The sequence below is a fragment of the Monomorium pharaonis genome, chromosome 6 (assembly GCF_013373865.1).
Source record: "Monomorium pharaonis isolate MP-MQ-018 chromosome 6, ASM1337386v2, whole genome shotgun sequence".
NCBI lineage: Eukaryota > Metazoa > Arthropoda > Insecta > Hymenoptera > Formicidae > Monomorium > Monomorium pharaonis.
The window spans coordinates 8,354,274-8,370,900 of NC_050472.1; the positions used below are offsets into that span (position 1 = coordinate 8,354,274).

A 16,627-nucleotide genomic window follows, 5' to 3' on the forward strand; every position below is an offset into this window, starting at 1 on the left:
TTTTATATTTTAATTTATGTAAAAGAATATTTTACTATTATGTTGTTTATTTGAGTTAAATCAGTAAAAAAATGTTTAAATTATGGATGTAAAGTCTGAGAACAAAATTATTTAGTTTAGAATACACATAAGAAAAATAAATTTAATAAAAGTAATTAAAGATTTTGTAACATAAAACAAAATATTTAGTTGTTGTTAATTTAATTGAAATGTTCAGAATTGAAAATACTCAATTTTTCCTCAATGTAATAATTTTTCCATAAATTTTCAGAACTTTCGGCTTACATGAATTGCGTGCCACACCTCTAAACACAGTATTTTTAACTGTGTCCTTAATCCGGAAAAATATAACTATATACGTATTAACAACAATTTTTTAATAATACTAACACTTACCATATTATTAGGCGCCAAGAGTAATATGAATTCTCTCATCTTTACATTGAACATCGATCTTTATTTTATAGATCCTAATTTTTTAAATATTGTTAAGTAAGAGACATTGTTAATTTCAAGTATAAAATTATGATTACAAAATATGATATTATAATTTTACTAATATATATTGACAAGAATTAAATATATCAATTCTTAAATATGTGTTTTGCAACTATTACATGTCAGATAACATAATTTTTAATTTTTATTGTAATAAGTATAACGTTCAAAGTAATACAAAGATAAAAATAACATTTCTATTTTATATTATTTTACACTAATCTATTACGAGAGTAATTTATAATAATTAAATAATAATTTGTGTTATTGCGCTAGTAATCTATAATAATTAAACAATATTTTCTTTTATTATCTAACTTAATTAAAACATTTTGCTTATTTTTATAATATTGTTATTAATTAATATAATTAAAATATATTATAGCTAATATATTTTAATTTTTTTTTAGTTGAATCGGAACGCATTATAAGATATAAAATAATATAACAAAAATATATTACACGTAACATATTTTAATTTTTCCTTAATTAAATCGGATTACATTACGGGATACGTAAAACAACTTAATGATGAAGAATTTCAATATCTTGTATTCGTAGTCGGAGCTTAAATACAAGATTGTCTTAGGTTATATATATTTATATATATTTATATATATTTTTAGATACTCTGTAGTAAATGAAATGATCTATACAGTATCTAAAAATAAAACGTTCCAAATCTAAAAACGAAATATGAATATCTGAGACATTTTATGCTTAATCGGGAAACAATTGTTCAAATCTGTTGTAGACAATAGTGTTTATAACAGAAATCATTAATTTAGAGATCCTCTCTTCTAATTTCGGCGTAACTATATTAATTATTTCCTCTGTATTTTCGTTTATGGTTTTGACAAAAACTCTGTGTAGTGTAACTAAATCTTTCTCGCTTTCATCAAACGTATAATTGAATTTTTTTATGTTGAGAATAGAATTTACTTTTGATGGATATATTTGTTTTTTACCGTCCTTGATTACCTCTTTCAAATCCATGGTTACCTTTCCGTCTACATCATCTACGGAAAAAAACATAAATTAGCAATTTTTATGAAAGAAACTAATTATAAATTTTTATGTTAAAGTAAATATTTTTGATAAACTTGTGTTTTAATTTAATATAAAATTGACTATTTTATGATACCTGAAGTAATGTAAACTAGTCCTTCATTAGCAAATGACACCAGTAAACGTATGTCAGCGTTATAGACGGAGTCCGTGGAAAGATTTTTGATTGTAAAATTAAACTCGAAATGAAGTCTGTCAGAAGATACATTATAAGAAGTTACATCGAAATTACAAATTCCTCTTATTTTTGAGTTTTTGATAAACATTTTCAGATTATCCGTGTCAAAAATATCAATTTTGTCAATAATTAGTGGTTCTTGCGGAGGAAGATTAAATTCCGGTATTCCTGTGCAAACATAACTCTTCACACTATTAATGTTGTCTGCAAAGCACTGACTGTAGTTGGGATCTTTTCGACTACACGGGTGGATGTAGGAAGCTAGAAAAAGTTCAAATTATTTCATTTTAGCTTGTAGTTCAGATTAAATATTTAATAAGGTAGATAACAGTAAAAAGCGGAAAGCAAACTTATTTTACTTACTTTTGCATACTACCAATATCAATTCAAATATTTCAAATAATGAAATTAAATAATGTAACGTATATAACTATTTAAATTATTTGAAGTATTTGTTAATAATTATGTTTTAATGTGATTACTAAACAAAGTTACATGGCTTCTGTATAATTTTTTCTTAATTTTTGTGTTAACTTTTTGTTAAGTAATAAAAAAGTACTACTAAATTAATTAAAGTAGTAATTTTACACGTATAATAGTTATTACTTAAGCACAAACTTCTAAACAAAAATATTTTTTATTGCTGCAAAATTACAATTTTATATTATTTAAATGTTATTTTAAGTATTTTATGTAAAATGTAACAGTTAGTATTTATTATATATTAATAAAAGATAAAAGAACACTAAAAGAAATAATCTTGCAACTTTAACAAAAATTATTTGTGTGTAAAATCTAGCTGAGATAAATAAAGTGTCTGTACCCAATATAGCCTTGTACCCAATTTGGCTCTCCCTCCATTTTCAAATAATTACACAATGAATTTCACAGTTAATGCTAATATATTGTTCAGGAAGTCAAAGACCACAGTGATATATTAGCATTATCTGTGAAATTCATTGTACATAAATCAAGGTTTGGAAAGTTACTTTGTAAAAGTAACTAGTTACAGTTACAGTTTTTTCATTGAAAAAATAACTAATTACCGTTACAAGTTATCGAATTTGAAAAATAACTTGTTACAGTTACTAAAAAAATAACGAGTCGTTACTTTTCAGTTACTTTTTCCTTAAATAAGTGTACATTATTTTAAATATAAGAATCTTACATTTTATGCTTTACTAATTGTTGTATATTATGTGCTTAATTATGTGCTTTAACAAGTTATTTTATGTACACTAAATGAGAACTTTGTAAAGGTAAAACTCTAAATTGTATATTACTGTTATCAAAATTAAATGAAATATAACGATACATTGGCTGTTATACATTGATTAATATTTTTTTTTTGTTACAAAATTTTTATAAAAAATTTTATAAAATGTGATATTTAAATATATTATCGTAAAAAAACCTCTTTGTGACGTCATTGTAGAGCCACTGATGCTAAACGTATATTCCACAGATACAGAACTCGGAATGTGTTATATTTAATAAAAAGTTTCTTAATTGCAGTGTAATCATTTAGCATATTAATGCTGAAATTATTTGATTTTAAGAATTGATACAATTCCTCTTGTGTAGACTCGACTTTTTCCGGTTGTTGATTAAAAATTTTAACGCATGTTTTTAAAAAAGTAACTATTAAAGTAACTATCAAAATAGTTATAAGTTACCAAAAAATGTAACTACGTTAAGTTACACTTACAAATGAAGAAAAGTAACAAAGTTAAGTCATTAGTTATTAAAAAAAGTAACTGTAACTGTAACTTTGTTACAAGTAACTCGTTAGTTCCCAATCTTGGCATAAATACATAATGTACTTATGCTAGTTAATTGCTCAATATCTTCTTTTTACGACTTGTGATTACAATTTATTCAAATTGTGTTCTTCTGAATCTAAAATATCAAAGGTAAGTTTTGCTTTGCATAACTGTTGTGTAACAATTATAAATATTCACGATTTATATTATTGTAGCTCCTTTTTTATTTATGCTTTTCAACACTGCATTTATTTTAAGTTTTTATTAAAACATCTTGTTTATAATTGTTAGAGTATGAGGCCGGGAATGTTCTAATGACGAGGTAGAATTGAAATATCTATGTATCTTTATTCGATTATACGGAACTTTACATAAGAGGTTAGAAGCAAGTATCGCGGCGCGTACACGACGACGACAAAACTAAGAGAGAGAAGATACCGGAAGTCAGACATTGAATGCCGCCCCCCGGTGGTAGTTTCGGGCATCGAGATGAGGGATCGCGCGCGATTTGAACATTAACACCCCCCCTCGATCCGATAGCTCGATTTCAACATCTATTCGATCGATAGCCCGAGTAATTTTAAGCAATTCTTCATCTTCGGTGCAGGAAGACTCTTGGTGAGAAGATCGGATGCCATCTCGTTGGTGGAAATATGCTCAAGCCTCAGTTTCTCTTGAATTAACGCCTCGCGAACGAAGTGGTGTCTCACGTCAATGTGCTTCGTTCGGTTGTGGAATACAGGGTTTTCTGCGATCCGCATTGCTCCAATGTTGTCACAGTATATGACACAGTGAGTTTCTTGCTCCTTACAGAACTCCAGCTCACTGAGGAATCGTTTCAAATAAATGGATTGTTTGGCGGCTTCGGTCAAGGCCATGTATTCGGCCTCCGTGGACGATAGCGCCACGGTCTGTTGTTTTCTTGACTCCCAGCATATAGGATTATTGGCCAGAACGAAGATGAATCCGGTATAAGACTTTCGGTCGATGGGGCAGTTAGCCCAATCTGAATCCACGTATCCTTTCAGAGGGATGCCAGTTTTATGGTAGACTAGACCAGTGTTCAAAGATCCTTTTAAATAACGCAAAACTCTTTTTGCAGCCGTCCAATGAGATGAGTCGTAACAAGTATTAAATTGACTCAAGTAACTGGTCGCAAAGGAAATGTCAGGTCTAGTGCAGGTTGCAACATACATCAGCGAGCCTATTAGCTCCCTGTATGGGAATGCGTCCGGATCCCATTCGTCTTCTGGGCAAGGCTTCAATTTTTGATTTGGGTCCAATGGAGTAGATACGGTATTTGCTTCCAGCATTCCGAATCTTTCAAGAATATCACGAATGTAGCGCTTCTGTGACATTCGAATGCAATTATCCTCTTGATGAAATTCTATTCCCAGGCAGAGACTTACTTTTCCAAGATCCTTAACCTCGAACTTGTTTGATAGAAATTTCTTGAAAGCGATGATCTCATTGACGCTTGCTGATATCATAAGTATGTCATCCACATACGTGACTATAATCAGTATATTCTTTCCATGACCCTTAAAGAATACACATGGGTCGGAGCTTGACTTTCTCGCTCCGAACTTGTTCAGGAGAAGATTAAGACGGTCGTTCCAACATCTGGCAGCTTGTTTGAGTCCGTACAAAGCTCCTTTTAATAGACAAACCTTGTCTCCTCGTTGTAGCTCGCACAACATCTTCTTCGCCTTTTCACGAATACTTGGATCTCTAGATTTGTCTGCACTCAGTAACTCTAGGCCCTTGTAAATATGTTTTGGAACTTCCATCAGTATACGTTCATTCAATCTTCCATTTAGGTAGGCGGTGGTGACGTCCAATTGCTCGACGATCATGCCCTTCTCAGCTGCGATTGCCATCAGAGTCCTTATCGATTCCACACGGGCGACGGGAGCGAAGGTATCCTCGTAGTCAATGCCTGGCCGCTGTGAGAATCCCTTGGCTACGATTCGAGCCTTCCTACGCTCGAGAGTCCCGTCTTCACGCCTCTTGTTTCGTAGGACAACACGACTCCCGATGACAGATTCCTCGGTTGGCCGCTTGATTAGTGTCCAAGTCTCGTTTTTGATGATGGATTCCAGCTCGTTCGCGATTGCCTCATGCCACTCATCCGCCTCATGACCTTGAATTGCATCCATGACTGGGATCTCGGTGAGCCTCGCGATATCAATTGAGTTATGCGCCTGACCTGAAACATTATAAATTTTTCGGGGTCTCCCCCTTTGTCCAGTCCTTAGAAGACGTGGTCGTCCTCGGCCTCGTGTAACGACTCCTCGCTCGATATTCTCTGGTCCCGATTCGTCGTCAAGATCCTCAGCTTCTGGAATAGCAGCCTGCTCGTCCCTCGGGCAGCCGTCCTCTTTGTTCGGCAGCAATGATAAATCCTCGATATACTCGATTGGGGCTGTGGGGCTGTCCACATTGGCTTGTATTTCGAAATCCTCGGTCTGTAGATTCGTATCTCTCATCAGATCTTCATATTCATTGGTCTTGGATGGAGTCAGCTCGGCATTTGAGAATTTTACGTCGCGTGCCACTTCCACACGTCTTTCCTCCGGCAGCCATATCCTGTATCCTTTTGTCGTATCTGAATATCCGACGAATCGACCTTTTCTGCATTTGGTCTCAAGCTTGTTCCGTCCGGGTTCTCGTTTGAGTGTCAGCACTTTCTGTCCGAATTCCTGCATATGAGTCACATCGGGCGTCTCTCCTCTCCACATTTCATATGGCGTTCGTCCATTCAAGCTGCTTGTTGGGCACCTATTTCTGATGTAGTTGGCCGTGTTGATTGCCTCGGCCCAAAGTGATTGTGGTAACGATGATTGAATCATCAGGCAGCGAGCCACATCTAGCAGCGTGCGATTCTTGCGCTCAGCGACGCCATTTTGTTCGGGCGTATGTGTTACTGTGAGTCTTCGACCCACGCCGCATTTTCGCAAGAACTCGTCGAACCTTTCGTTGCAATATTCCTTCCCATTGTCTGATTGGAGGAATTTTACACGCCGTCCAGTGTGATTTTCTACGAATGCCTTAAAATCTTGAAATGCACTCAGAGCCTCGCTCTTGTCGCGTAGGAACTTTACTTCACACCATCGAGAGGCGTCGTCCGTGAAGGTAATGAAGTATCTTGATTTACCAAGCGACTCAGTGCGCATCGGTCCGCAGATGTCTGTGTGAATAATTTCGAGCACGTCTGTTACTCGCTCGGATTTCTTGGGGAAAGGGGTTCGCGCCATTTTTCCTTGAACACAGGCTTCACAAAATATTTTCTCTGATCCTGCTTCAATATTTATTCCGGTAACGGCTTTGTCTCGAATGCTCTTTCGTAAGTCTTGGAAATTCAAATGGCCCATCCTTCGATGCCACATTTTTGTCAGAGTTGATTCCCGCGTCTTTTCCGAAACGTTGGCTACACAAGCGTCACTGTTTCCTTCCGAGGCTTTGAGAAGATAAAGTCCACCATGGTTCCTTTCCGCCTTCAGTATGGGCTTCCCCGCCGCGTCCGCGATCGTCGCGCTTCTGCTGTCGAAAGTTACTCGAAACCCGCGATCACAAATTTTTCCGACCGATAGTAGGTTCGTTCTTAGTTTTGGAATGTGCAGCGTGTCTTTCAATTTTACGTTCAACTCCTTACTGTTTATGCGCGTCGAGATTGTCACCGAACCTTCGCCTTCAACGTCCGCGGAAGCATCATTCGCGAGGTTAACTTTCTTCGCCGTCGACTCCGCTAATTCATCGAAGCTGTCCTCATTCCCACACATGTGAGCAGTGCAGCCGCTATCGACGCACCATACGTTGGATTTTACGCTTCCGGCGCGAAACGCTTCTGCACTATGTTCGTCATTTACCGAACTCGAAATCACTGTTGCACACAGCATAATATTTTCTGCAGCACTGGCTTTGTCCGTTTCTCGCGTGTTCTCCGGACAGTCGGCGGCTTTGTGACCTGCTTTCTTACACTTAAAGCACTTGTACTTAAATGGTTCTTCCTTCGACGGGCCTTTTGGATTTTTCCTCTCTTCATTGTTTGTCCTTTTTGCAGCGTTTCTTCCCTTTCCGAACTTTCTCTTGTTCACGAGCATGGCGCTGTCTGTGCCGTCTCGATTTTGATGCTTTCGAGATTCGCTTTCCTCGATTATTTTCAGTCTCAACGCTTCGGGTGAGGGTAGCGTGTCCCGCGATTCAATCGCGCATCGGAAATTCCCGAAAGATGGCGGAAGGCTGTGTAGTAACATTACCGACAGTAAATCGTGATTTATGTTTACCTCCATTTCGGCTAATTTATCGACGGTTTCAAAGAATTTCGATAGATGATCTCGAACGTCCGAGCCTTCGTCCATATGGTAATATGTTAACTGCTTTATCAGCGTTGCCTTCCTCGCCGGTCCCGATGACTGGAATATCGTATGTAGCTTTTGCCAAAGTTCATGAGCCGTACCGCAATCCTTGACTTGCCGTAATTCTGACGGTTTGATTGCTAATATGATATCGGCACGCGCCTTGCCGTCCTCTGTTTCCCATCTTTGTACCTTCTCGATAGATTCCGCATTTCCCGCGACGAGCGTTGGTTTCAATGCTGTGCCGTTTGCGTATTTCCACCCATCGTTCTTGAACAGCAGGGCCTGCATTTGGATCCGCCAAGTATCGAAATTCTCTTTGCTCAATGGCTCGATTCTCACCACATTTGACGACGCCATTGTTCTCGTAGTTTCGATCACTTTCGGGGGTACTCTCGACGATGCACTCAATCACGTTTCGGCGACACTTCACCACGTATGCGATTTCGTCATGCAGTTTTACCTATACGCGTGACTCTGGGCCCATAACCTGTTAGAGTATGAGGCCGGGAATGTTCTAATGACGAGGTAGAATTGAAATATCTATGTATCTTTATTCGATTATACGGAACTTTACATAAGAGGTTAGAAGCAAGTATCGCGGCGCGTACACGACGACGACAAAACTAAGAGAGAGAAGATACCGGAAGTCAGACATTGAATGCCGCCCCCCGGTGGTAGTTTCGGGCATCGAGATGAGGGATCGCGCGCGATTTGAACATTAACAATAATTAAAGAAAGAAAGCTCTTTGTTTTGTAAAACCATTATGGCCAGGGATACTACTAAGAACACAATATATCTTGTTAATATACAAAAAAGTTAAGATTCTGTTTTTTTATTTAATGTTTAATTTTTGATTAGTATTTCTTATTTTTCTCTAGTTAGTTAAAACTTTTTGACAGGTAAAAGTTAAGATAACGCCCCTGTAGTAAATAAATACAGTTTTGTTATTTAATTAATAGCTGCATGTGTATTTTTTTTCATTAGTATGTAAATAAATGCTTAATTAAACATGTTTATTTGGTTATTTTGCATTTTTTCAAAAATATTAACAAAAAATGAGAAAATACATAGCTGAGCCACATTAGGTATATATGTAATCAACATCCCCCAAGTGCTATCCTTTTAAAAAATTTTTACTACACTTGTAAATAATTACAAATATTTCATATATTTCCTTTAGTTTTAGAAATGTTTCCTATTTTAAATCTGACCTTTATTTTTCAATTTTGTAGTTATCAAAAAATTACAAAGTTCTCCAAATTTTAGGGGAAGGCATATTGGGTACAAGTTCCTTAATTAGCAAATATTGATATGTATATGTATTGCACCTACTCAATCTAGCTAATGAAAGCAAAATTTTTTAATTCTATACGTAACAGCCAAAATTATAGTTAATACAAAAATTAGTAATTTATTTTGGTTGTGATATCTAAGAAATCTGTCTATATAAGCAAAATAATTTAAAAAAAAAGAAAAAATTATAATTTTGTTTTATTTAAATATATAACTCACTAAATATTTATGTGATAATTCTCTGGTACCAATTTATTAATTATTTATAGAGTTTTTTTATCAACTATGTTATAAACAAAAATCTTTTGGATCTACGTAAAAAATATACTTAACATTATTGAAGAAGAAAAAAATTATGGAAAGTTTAAAATAATATACAATGACCAAAAATGTAAACTTAAAGAGGTGATTTACAGAAAGCAAAATAAAGTAAATAAATTTGTTTTTTATGTTTAAAGATACTTAAATATAAACTTAGCGTGAGATTTTATTTTACACAAGACAGTATACTTTCAAATAAAAATTAGTTAAATAGTAGGTTTTGAAAATAATGTTTTCTATTAAGTTTAAAATAATATATTATGACCAAGAATGTAAACTTAAAGAGGTGATTTACAGAAAGCAAAATAAAGTAAATAAATTTGTTTCTTTTTATGTTTAAAGATACGTAAATATAAACTTAGCGTGGGATTTATTGGATTCTTAGTAACCGCAATGGGTTAAAAGACAAATTATTAGCAAATGTTCTTAATTTTTATAAAACATAAGTAAAATAAGACTTCATAGAACTTCCTCTAAGACATATTTTCTACAAATACGTAAAAAATTGCAATTTTTAAATATTAAATTTTATTTAAACATACTGTTTTTTGATTTTACGAAAATTAAAAATTAATTAGTAAAAAATGATAAATACTGATCTATAAAACATATGTTATCTGAGGCTTCTTTTTATTCCCGTTTAATTATTTATCAATCAAACACTAAACTGCACTGACTGCATTAAATTCTAATAATATGATACAATTGTTGCAAACAAAAAATACGTAGTCTACGTTATTGTCTACAAACATTTGTTAAAAAATATAAATTCCAAGTTTTAAAAAATATTTTTATAAAAACAAATATTTTTTAATTAATAAATAATAAGTTAAAGATATGTGTTAAATAATTTGCAAAGTGTGTAATCCTCGAAAGTGCAATCGGTGTATACATTTTTGTTGAGATTTATAAAAAGTATAAGATTGTGAAACTTTATTTCAAACCTGAGAATTTTACAAAAAAAAGTAAAATGTATAATATTTAGATTTATGTAAGAAAAAAGTAAATAATCAAACCTATATTCTTATATTGTATATACTGCAATTAACTTTAAACTTATCTTTAACAAAATGAGTTATTAGTTGTTTATTAATTTTTATTGTTAAGATTTGCCAAATTGTTAAACTACTTAATTATCGCGTTAAGAGCTGTTTATACAATATAAAATGATACAATTTTAAAACAAACGTATTTCTTTCACTCTTTATTAAATAAATTAAGATCGAAATGTAAACATGCAACAGACACTTATTATTATTTACTTACGTATTTCATTTGCCGCATATGCTGTTACAAACATAAAAGTAAAGAATATTGCAAACATTTCTCATAAAAAGATTTTTTTGCAAAGTAGCACAAAACTACACCAAACAACAAAATAATTTTAACTAATGTATGGCAAAGACGAATCAAGCGTAATGCAAAACAATCGACCTTTTATACTGAAGTTTTTGTACTAACAAAATTATTTTTGAAATGTTTTCTCAATACGCACTCTGATCTTAATGACACATATAGAATCAGAGTATCCTTTTATACATTGTCTTTTAGTGTGTCTTTTTATCCTGCGCATGATCTTTTGATCAACAAGTTGTAGAGAGAGAGCAGATCAAGAAGAGAATTTTAATTTATAATTCTTAATGGCTTGGGAAGAAAAAGAAAAACATAAAAAAGTTTAGAATTAATCTGTTTCTTCAGTACATACAATGTATGTCACACATACATACATTTTATATTTGAACCTGATTGTATTCCATCAAATTAGCTTTTCTATAATCAAATGATCTGCTTCTAAGCTCTAATACTTCCAGACTATTTAAAATAAAATTTAAATTTGAATTCAAAACAAAGTTTATGAATAATAAGTTTATGAATAATAAATAAAAAATACAAATAAAGTTATCTCTTAAAAAAAAATGATATGTATATTATATTATATTTATATGTTTATTGAAGACAAACTGTATTCCAACACCCAACTGTACCACAGAAGTGATAAAATCAAAATCTTGCTGACCTACATATTTTAACAAACTTACAAGGAAAGGCTCGGAAGTGTCCCCCTCCGATCTTAATGAGCTTTTAATATATTGTTTAATATATTGTTTCTACACAAAAATAAGGGACACGTATTTTTTATAAGTGCCCATACGCACTTTTAGAGGGTGAAACATTTCTTAGAAAAAAAGGTTTTTCTGTTTCAGGGCGAATATCTCTGGAACTAAACAAGATAGAAATAAATTGTTAGAATAAAAGTTGAAGGGCTTTAGAAGTACTACAAAACAGTAACAAAAAAACTTTTTTCGATGTTTTAATTTTTTTAAATATCCCAACTACTTAATAAATTTTTTCAAAATTTTAAAATTTTTTTATTACCAAATAAAAAATATTTTTTTCACAAATTTAACGGTATATAATGAAGTTATGTTTCGACAAACAATTTTTTAGAAATAATTAAAAACTTCTCGATACACACACACACACACACACACACACACACACACACACACACACACACATATATATATATATATTATGTATATTGTACATACATGGGAAAAGGTATATTAAAATATAAAATAAACTCAACAGGTTTCCAAAAGTTAACAACACTTCTTTTATATTCGATTGGAATTTCATCATTTACACATATCATTTCCTTTACATAATTCCTTTACACAAATCTTTCTTCTTCATTTCCTTCTTCCTTTACTAAATCTGCTTCTGTTATATTAAATAATTTTCAAAGTCTAATAACTCTTCCTCTTCAATTTCAAAATTCTCATTATGCATTTTTTGTAACATATTTTCCAGTTTCTCCTTTACTTGAATTTCTTGTCTTGTCACAGGAGTTTTTGGTAAATTAAAAATTGCTGCGCTGAACAACAACACTATTACATTTCTCGGGTTGAAGAACATTTTACCTTAAAAATTGTAATAAATTAGAATTATACAGATATAGTTTTAAAGTATAATTAGTAGTTGTATTTAAAGAATAACGTTTTGTAATACACATATAATATTTACATTATATTACTATTGGCATTAAAATTAGTATTTTATTGTTATCTTTAACAAGCATATATATTTTAAATCTTTATTAAATCTTGGTTCTCGATAAAAAGTCTGAATAAAAAAATCTAATAATTTTATGTGTATAAACATATTTCGTCACATGGTTTTCAACATAAAAGAGTTTGGTAGTGAATGATAATAAAGTACCAAAAATATCTTTTTCACGAACTATAAAAAAATGTGACAAATAAAAATTTATATCATTATTAATTTTTGGAAATTATGAAAGTAAAATTATACATGTAGTATAATATTTAGTTATTAATATTTTTAAAATGTTAATACATACTCCCAAAAGCACATCCAGCAATCAATAGTACACGACTAAATGATGTCACACAATAAGATAGTGCTCGCAAAGCGGCAGCATTTTATATCAGTGTTCTAACAATATCTAGTATACTTTGAAAATTTCCGTAGTTATTGACTTTAATTTTTGCAACGATTCAATCTTTATCGCAAGTTTGAAATGTAATCAACAAGCTGTAGAAAAATGACAATTACTAATAATATACTGAAATTCCACTTCTATATAAAACAATAAGTAATAAATAAGTACATCATGCATTCTATAAAGCTACGCGACCATAATTAATAACTATGATCAATCTTGTGGTACTTCAAATTAGAAATATTTTTATTTGATATTCTGCATATTTTATGTAAAAATATTAATGTCATTAATATTATTAATATTAACATCAATAATAGTATATAATAACAATAATAATTTTATTTCATTATTATTAATTAATATTAATATTGTCTTATACTTTAATATTCTTTTTTCCATGTATACAATATATGCAGTGTTGGGTAGTATCTCTATACATGTATTTAGATACATGTATAGAGATACATTTTATATATCTGAACCTGTATCTGAGATACATTTGAATTGGAGTATTTGTATCTGTATCTAGATACAAAACACAGTATTTGAACTGCTTTTCAGATACATTTTCAGATACATTTTCAAATAAATTTTCACGTACTTTTTGTCTCTATTGGAAAAAAAGTTTTTTTAAGGTCATTTTTGATTTGCTATTACTGTCGGTAGCGCCATTTAGATTTGCGCAAATAGTACTTATGTATGAAATAACTGACTATCTAGTCTATAGAATCATTATATTTTGTGCATATTACATACATTATTAATATTATTATCATAATTACAATAAAATATAATTTAAAAGACGAGAAACGCAGTTTACTCAACGACTCAACAAACAAATAAAAAATTCGGAAAAGACAGTAAAAGTTTAGCGACAGGTATTTGTGCGCAACACAAAAATGTAATTATTTATTTTATAATGCACTTTTCGTGTTGCGCACAAACATTTGAATTTTTCAGATTCTTTTATTTGAATAATTCAAGAGTATCTGATACGTATCCGAGATAATTTTAAAGTATCTGAGTATCTGTATCTATATACATTTTGATTTGTGTATCTGTATCTGTATCTATATCGAGATACATTTTAAAAGTATCTTTATACCCAACACTGTGTACAACATATATATATATATATATGCCTACATAAACATTTCAAATACATGTTCGATGTATCATCACTCTTGGATTAGTCTTTGACCGTCTGCCATTCACATTGAACTTTCGTATTTTGATTCATAATAGTACATATTTATGTCTGTTATGTCTAGCGATATTTGTGCGAGATTATGAATTGCATATTATGTCCTTCAAAATTAATTGGCATCGTCATCTTCTATCGGGAAGTTGCGAACAAAACGCGTGAAAAATCGAGCGCGATAACGGGCATAATGCACATATATCAAGAGGTATTTAATTATTTCTGAAAAATGGTTTGTTGAAATATAACTTCATTATACACCGTTGAATTTATAAAAAAATAATCTTTTATTTGGTGATAAAAAAATTTCAAATTTTGAAAAAATTTATTAAATGGTGGGGGTATTTTAAAAAATAAAAACATTAAAAAAAAATTTTGTTATTATTTTGTAGTACTTCTAAAGCCCTTTAACTTTTATTTTAACAATTTTTTTCTATCTTGTTTAGTTCCGGAGATATTCGCCCTGAAACAAAAAATCCGATTTTTTTCTAATGGGTGTTTTACCCTCTAAAAGTGCGTATGGACACTAAAAAAAAAATACGTGTCCCTTATTATTGTCTAGAAAACAACATATTAAAAGCTCATTAAGATTGGAGGGAGACACTTCCGAGCTTTTTCTTGTTAGTAGTGATTCATAACGATCTTCATTAGTATTTAAGATAGTCGGATAAAATTTGTAACATAAAAACTTGTTTTGCAGAGCAAAAAGATAGCATAATCTTAATGATCTTTTTTGCAGCTACAATAAAAGTTATTTTTTACAAAACTTTGAATAAGTTTTACATTTTTCCCGGGGAAAAATACTTCCTGTTTGTTCATATTAACATTTAATAAATTTATATATTGGTAAATCTACACGAAAAAAATTTTATAGTTTAAAAATTATGTATGATTTATTATTTATGATAGTAACCACGAACTGTAAGAAGAAATTTCAAAGAATTATATCATATAAGTAGTGTAAATATTATCGTAATTTGATGAAAAACATAATAAAAATTTTCATACTTCCCCCTTGTCACGCGTTTACTACTTACCATAGTAGTTTTTACGATAAAGTTTTTTCCGTGTATTATAAGTCTATCACAAAAATTAATTTTATTAAAAATATAAATATCCTCGTTTTTTAATTTTTAATTAAGAATATAAAGTTGAAACAAACATTTTATTTGGTTGTTATTATTGGTCCATTTTAATCGATAAAATTTTCTAATGTTTAAAGAAGTATAAATTTGTTTTTGAGCACATGATAATAGCTTCTTTTAAAATTTATGACAGTTTACGACGTTTAAGACTACCATCAAAAAAAAAATTTTTATTAAAAATAATCATTATTTATAAAAAAAAATAAATTTAGTAATTGCTTCTTTAAGCATTAAAACTGATATTTTTTTGTACACATGTATGTACGCGTACACATTGTGCGTAGCCATTGCCGCTTGTTGTAACAATTTCCCTCCGCGCGCCTAACAATCTCAAGGTTCAAGCGCTAGGGAAGGGCTGCCGCCGCGGCCGAGCGCTCGACGCGCTTGCATTTGCCGGTAGGCCGGGCTAATACAATAAATTTTACAAGTCTATAACTCGTTAACTATTGCGAAAATGGAAAAACAATGAGAATTTTATGTTAAGCTTAATGCGCTCTACCTGCTTATAAAAATTGCATAAATCTTTACCAAACACCCTGTATAAACGTATCAGCTTATATAAAAATTATACTTATGGTATATTATGCATATGTAATAATTAATTTTGCAATAGAACTATTTTTAGAGCAACACACTAAATTAAACAATACACTAAAATTATAAAAACTATAATATTAATATATATATATATATATATATATATATATATATATATATATACAGGGTGTTACAAAAGCATCGAATTTGCTTAGCACTATGCGATAAAGAATGAAAATCTAAAAAGAAATGTCTAATACTATTTTTCAATACGGTAAATAGTTTCGCCTTAATTTATCATTATAATAAGTCAATAAGCGCAGAGGTACAAGAGAAAGTCAGTGACGGAGAATGCGTGAAGTTGACTCCTTGATATTAAAAATTGAAAAATGCTTCTAATGCTAATAATGATCGATAAAATTCTTTGAAAGGCTATCAAAATTTTTAATAGAACTGTCGGTTACCGAGATATATTTCCATTTTGACGGAAAGTGTCATAAATAGAGCAAATAAATGTTTGGAAGCTAATGGTGGACACTTTGAGCACTTGTTATAAGAAGCACTTGTTATAATGTTTTATCGTTTTATAATAAATAAATTTAATTACCATTGAATTTTTTCTTACTTTGTCTGATAGACAAATCTTTGTAAGACCTATAGCGGTAAAATTTTTTTCGGTAATCGACAGTTTTGGTAGCCGCCTGAAGAATTCTATCGATGATTATTAGCATTTAAAGCTGTAAACTACGGAATAAAAAATTTCGTTGTTGATAAAAAATTTAGTTGTAGATA

At 31.2% G+C, this 16,627-nt stretch overlaps 1 protein-coding gene and 1 long non-coding RNA gene across 2 annotated transcripts; both read right to left on the reverse strand.

Moving 5' to 3' along the window:
• Positions 1-955: 955 nt before the first annotated feature.
• LOC118644140 lies at positions 956-11,047 on the reverse strand. The gene is made up of 3 exons (XM_036287831.1): positions 10,750-11,047; positions 1,643-2,005; positions 956-1,517 (listed from the first exon to the last, which is right to left on the reverse strand). The coding sequence occupies exons 1-3, from the start codon at positions 10,805-10,807 to the stop codon at positions 1,219-1,221; spliced, it is 720 nt and encodes a 239-aa protein (XP_036143724.1). The 5' UTR covers positions 10,808-11,047; the 3' UTR covers positions 956-1,218.
• Positions 11,048-12,076: 1,029 nt separating this feature from the next.
• On the reverse strand, positions 12,077-14,401 carry LOC114254956. Its single transcript, XR_003626246.2, has 2 exons — positions 12,848-14,401; positions 12,077-12,407 (listed from the first exon to the last, which is right to left on the reverse strand). It is a non-coding gene; the product is annotated as an uncharacterized LOC114254956 (long non-coding RNA).
• Positions 14,402-16,627: the final 2,226 nt, after the last annotated feature.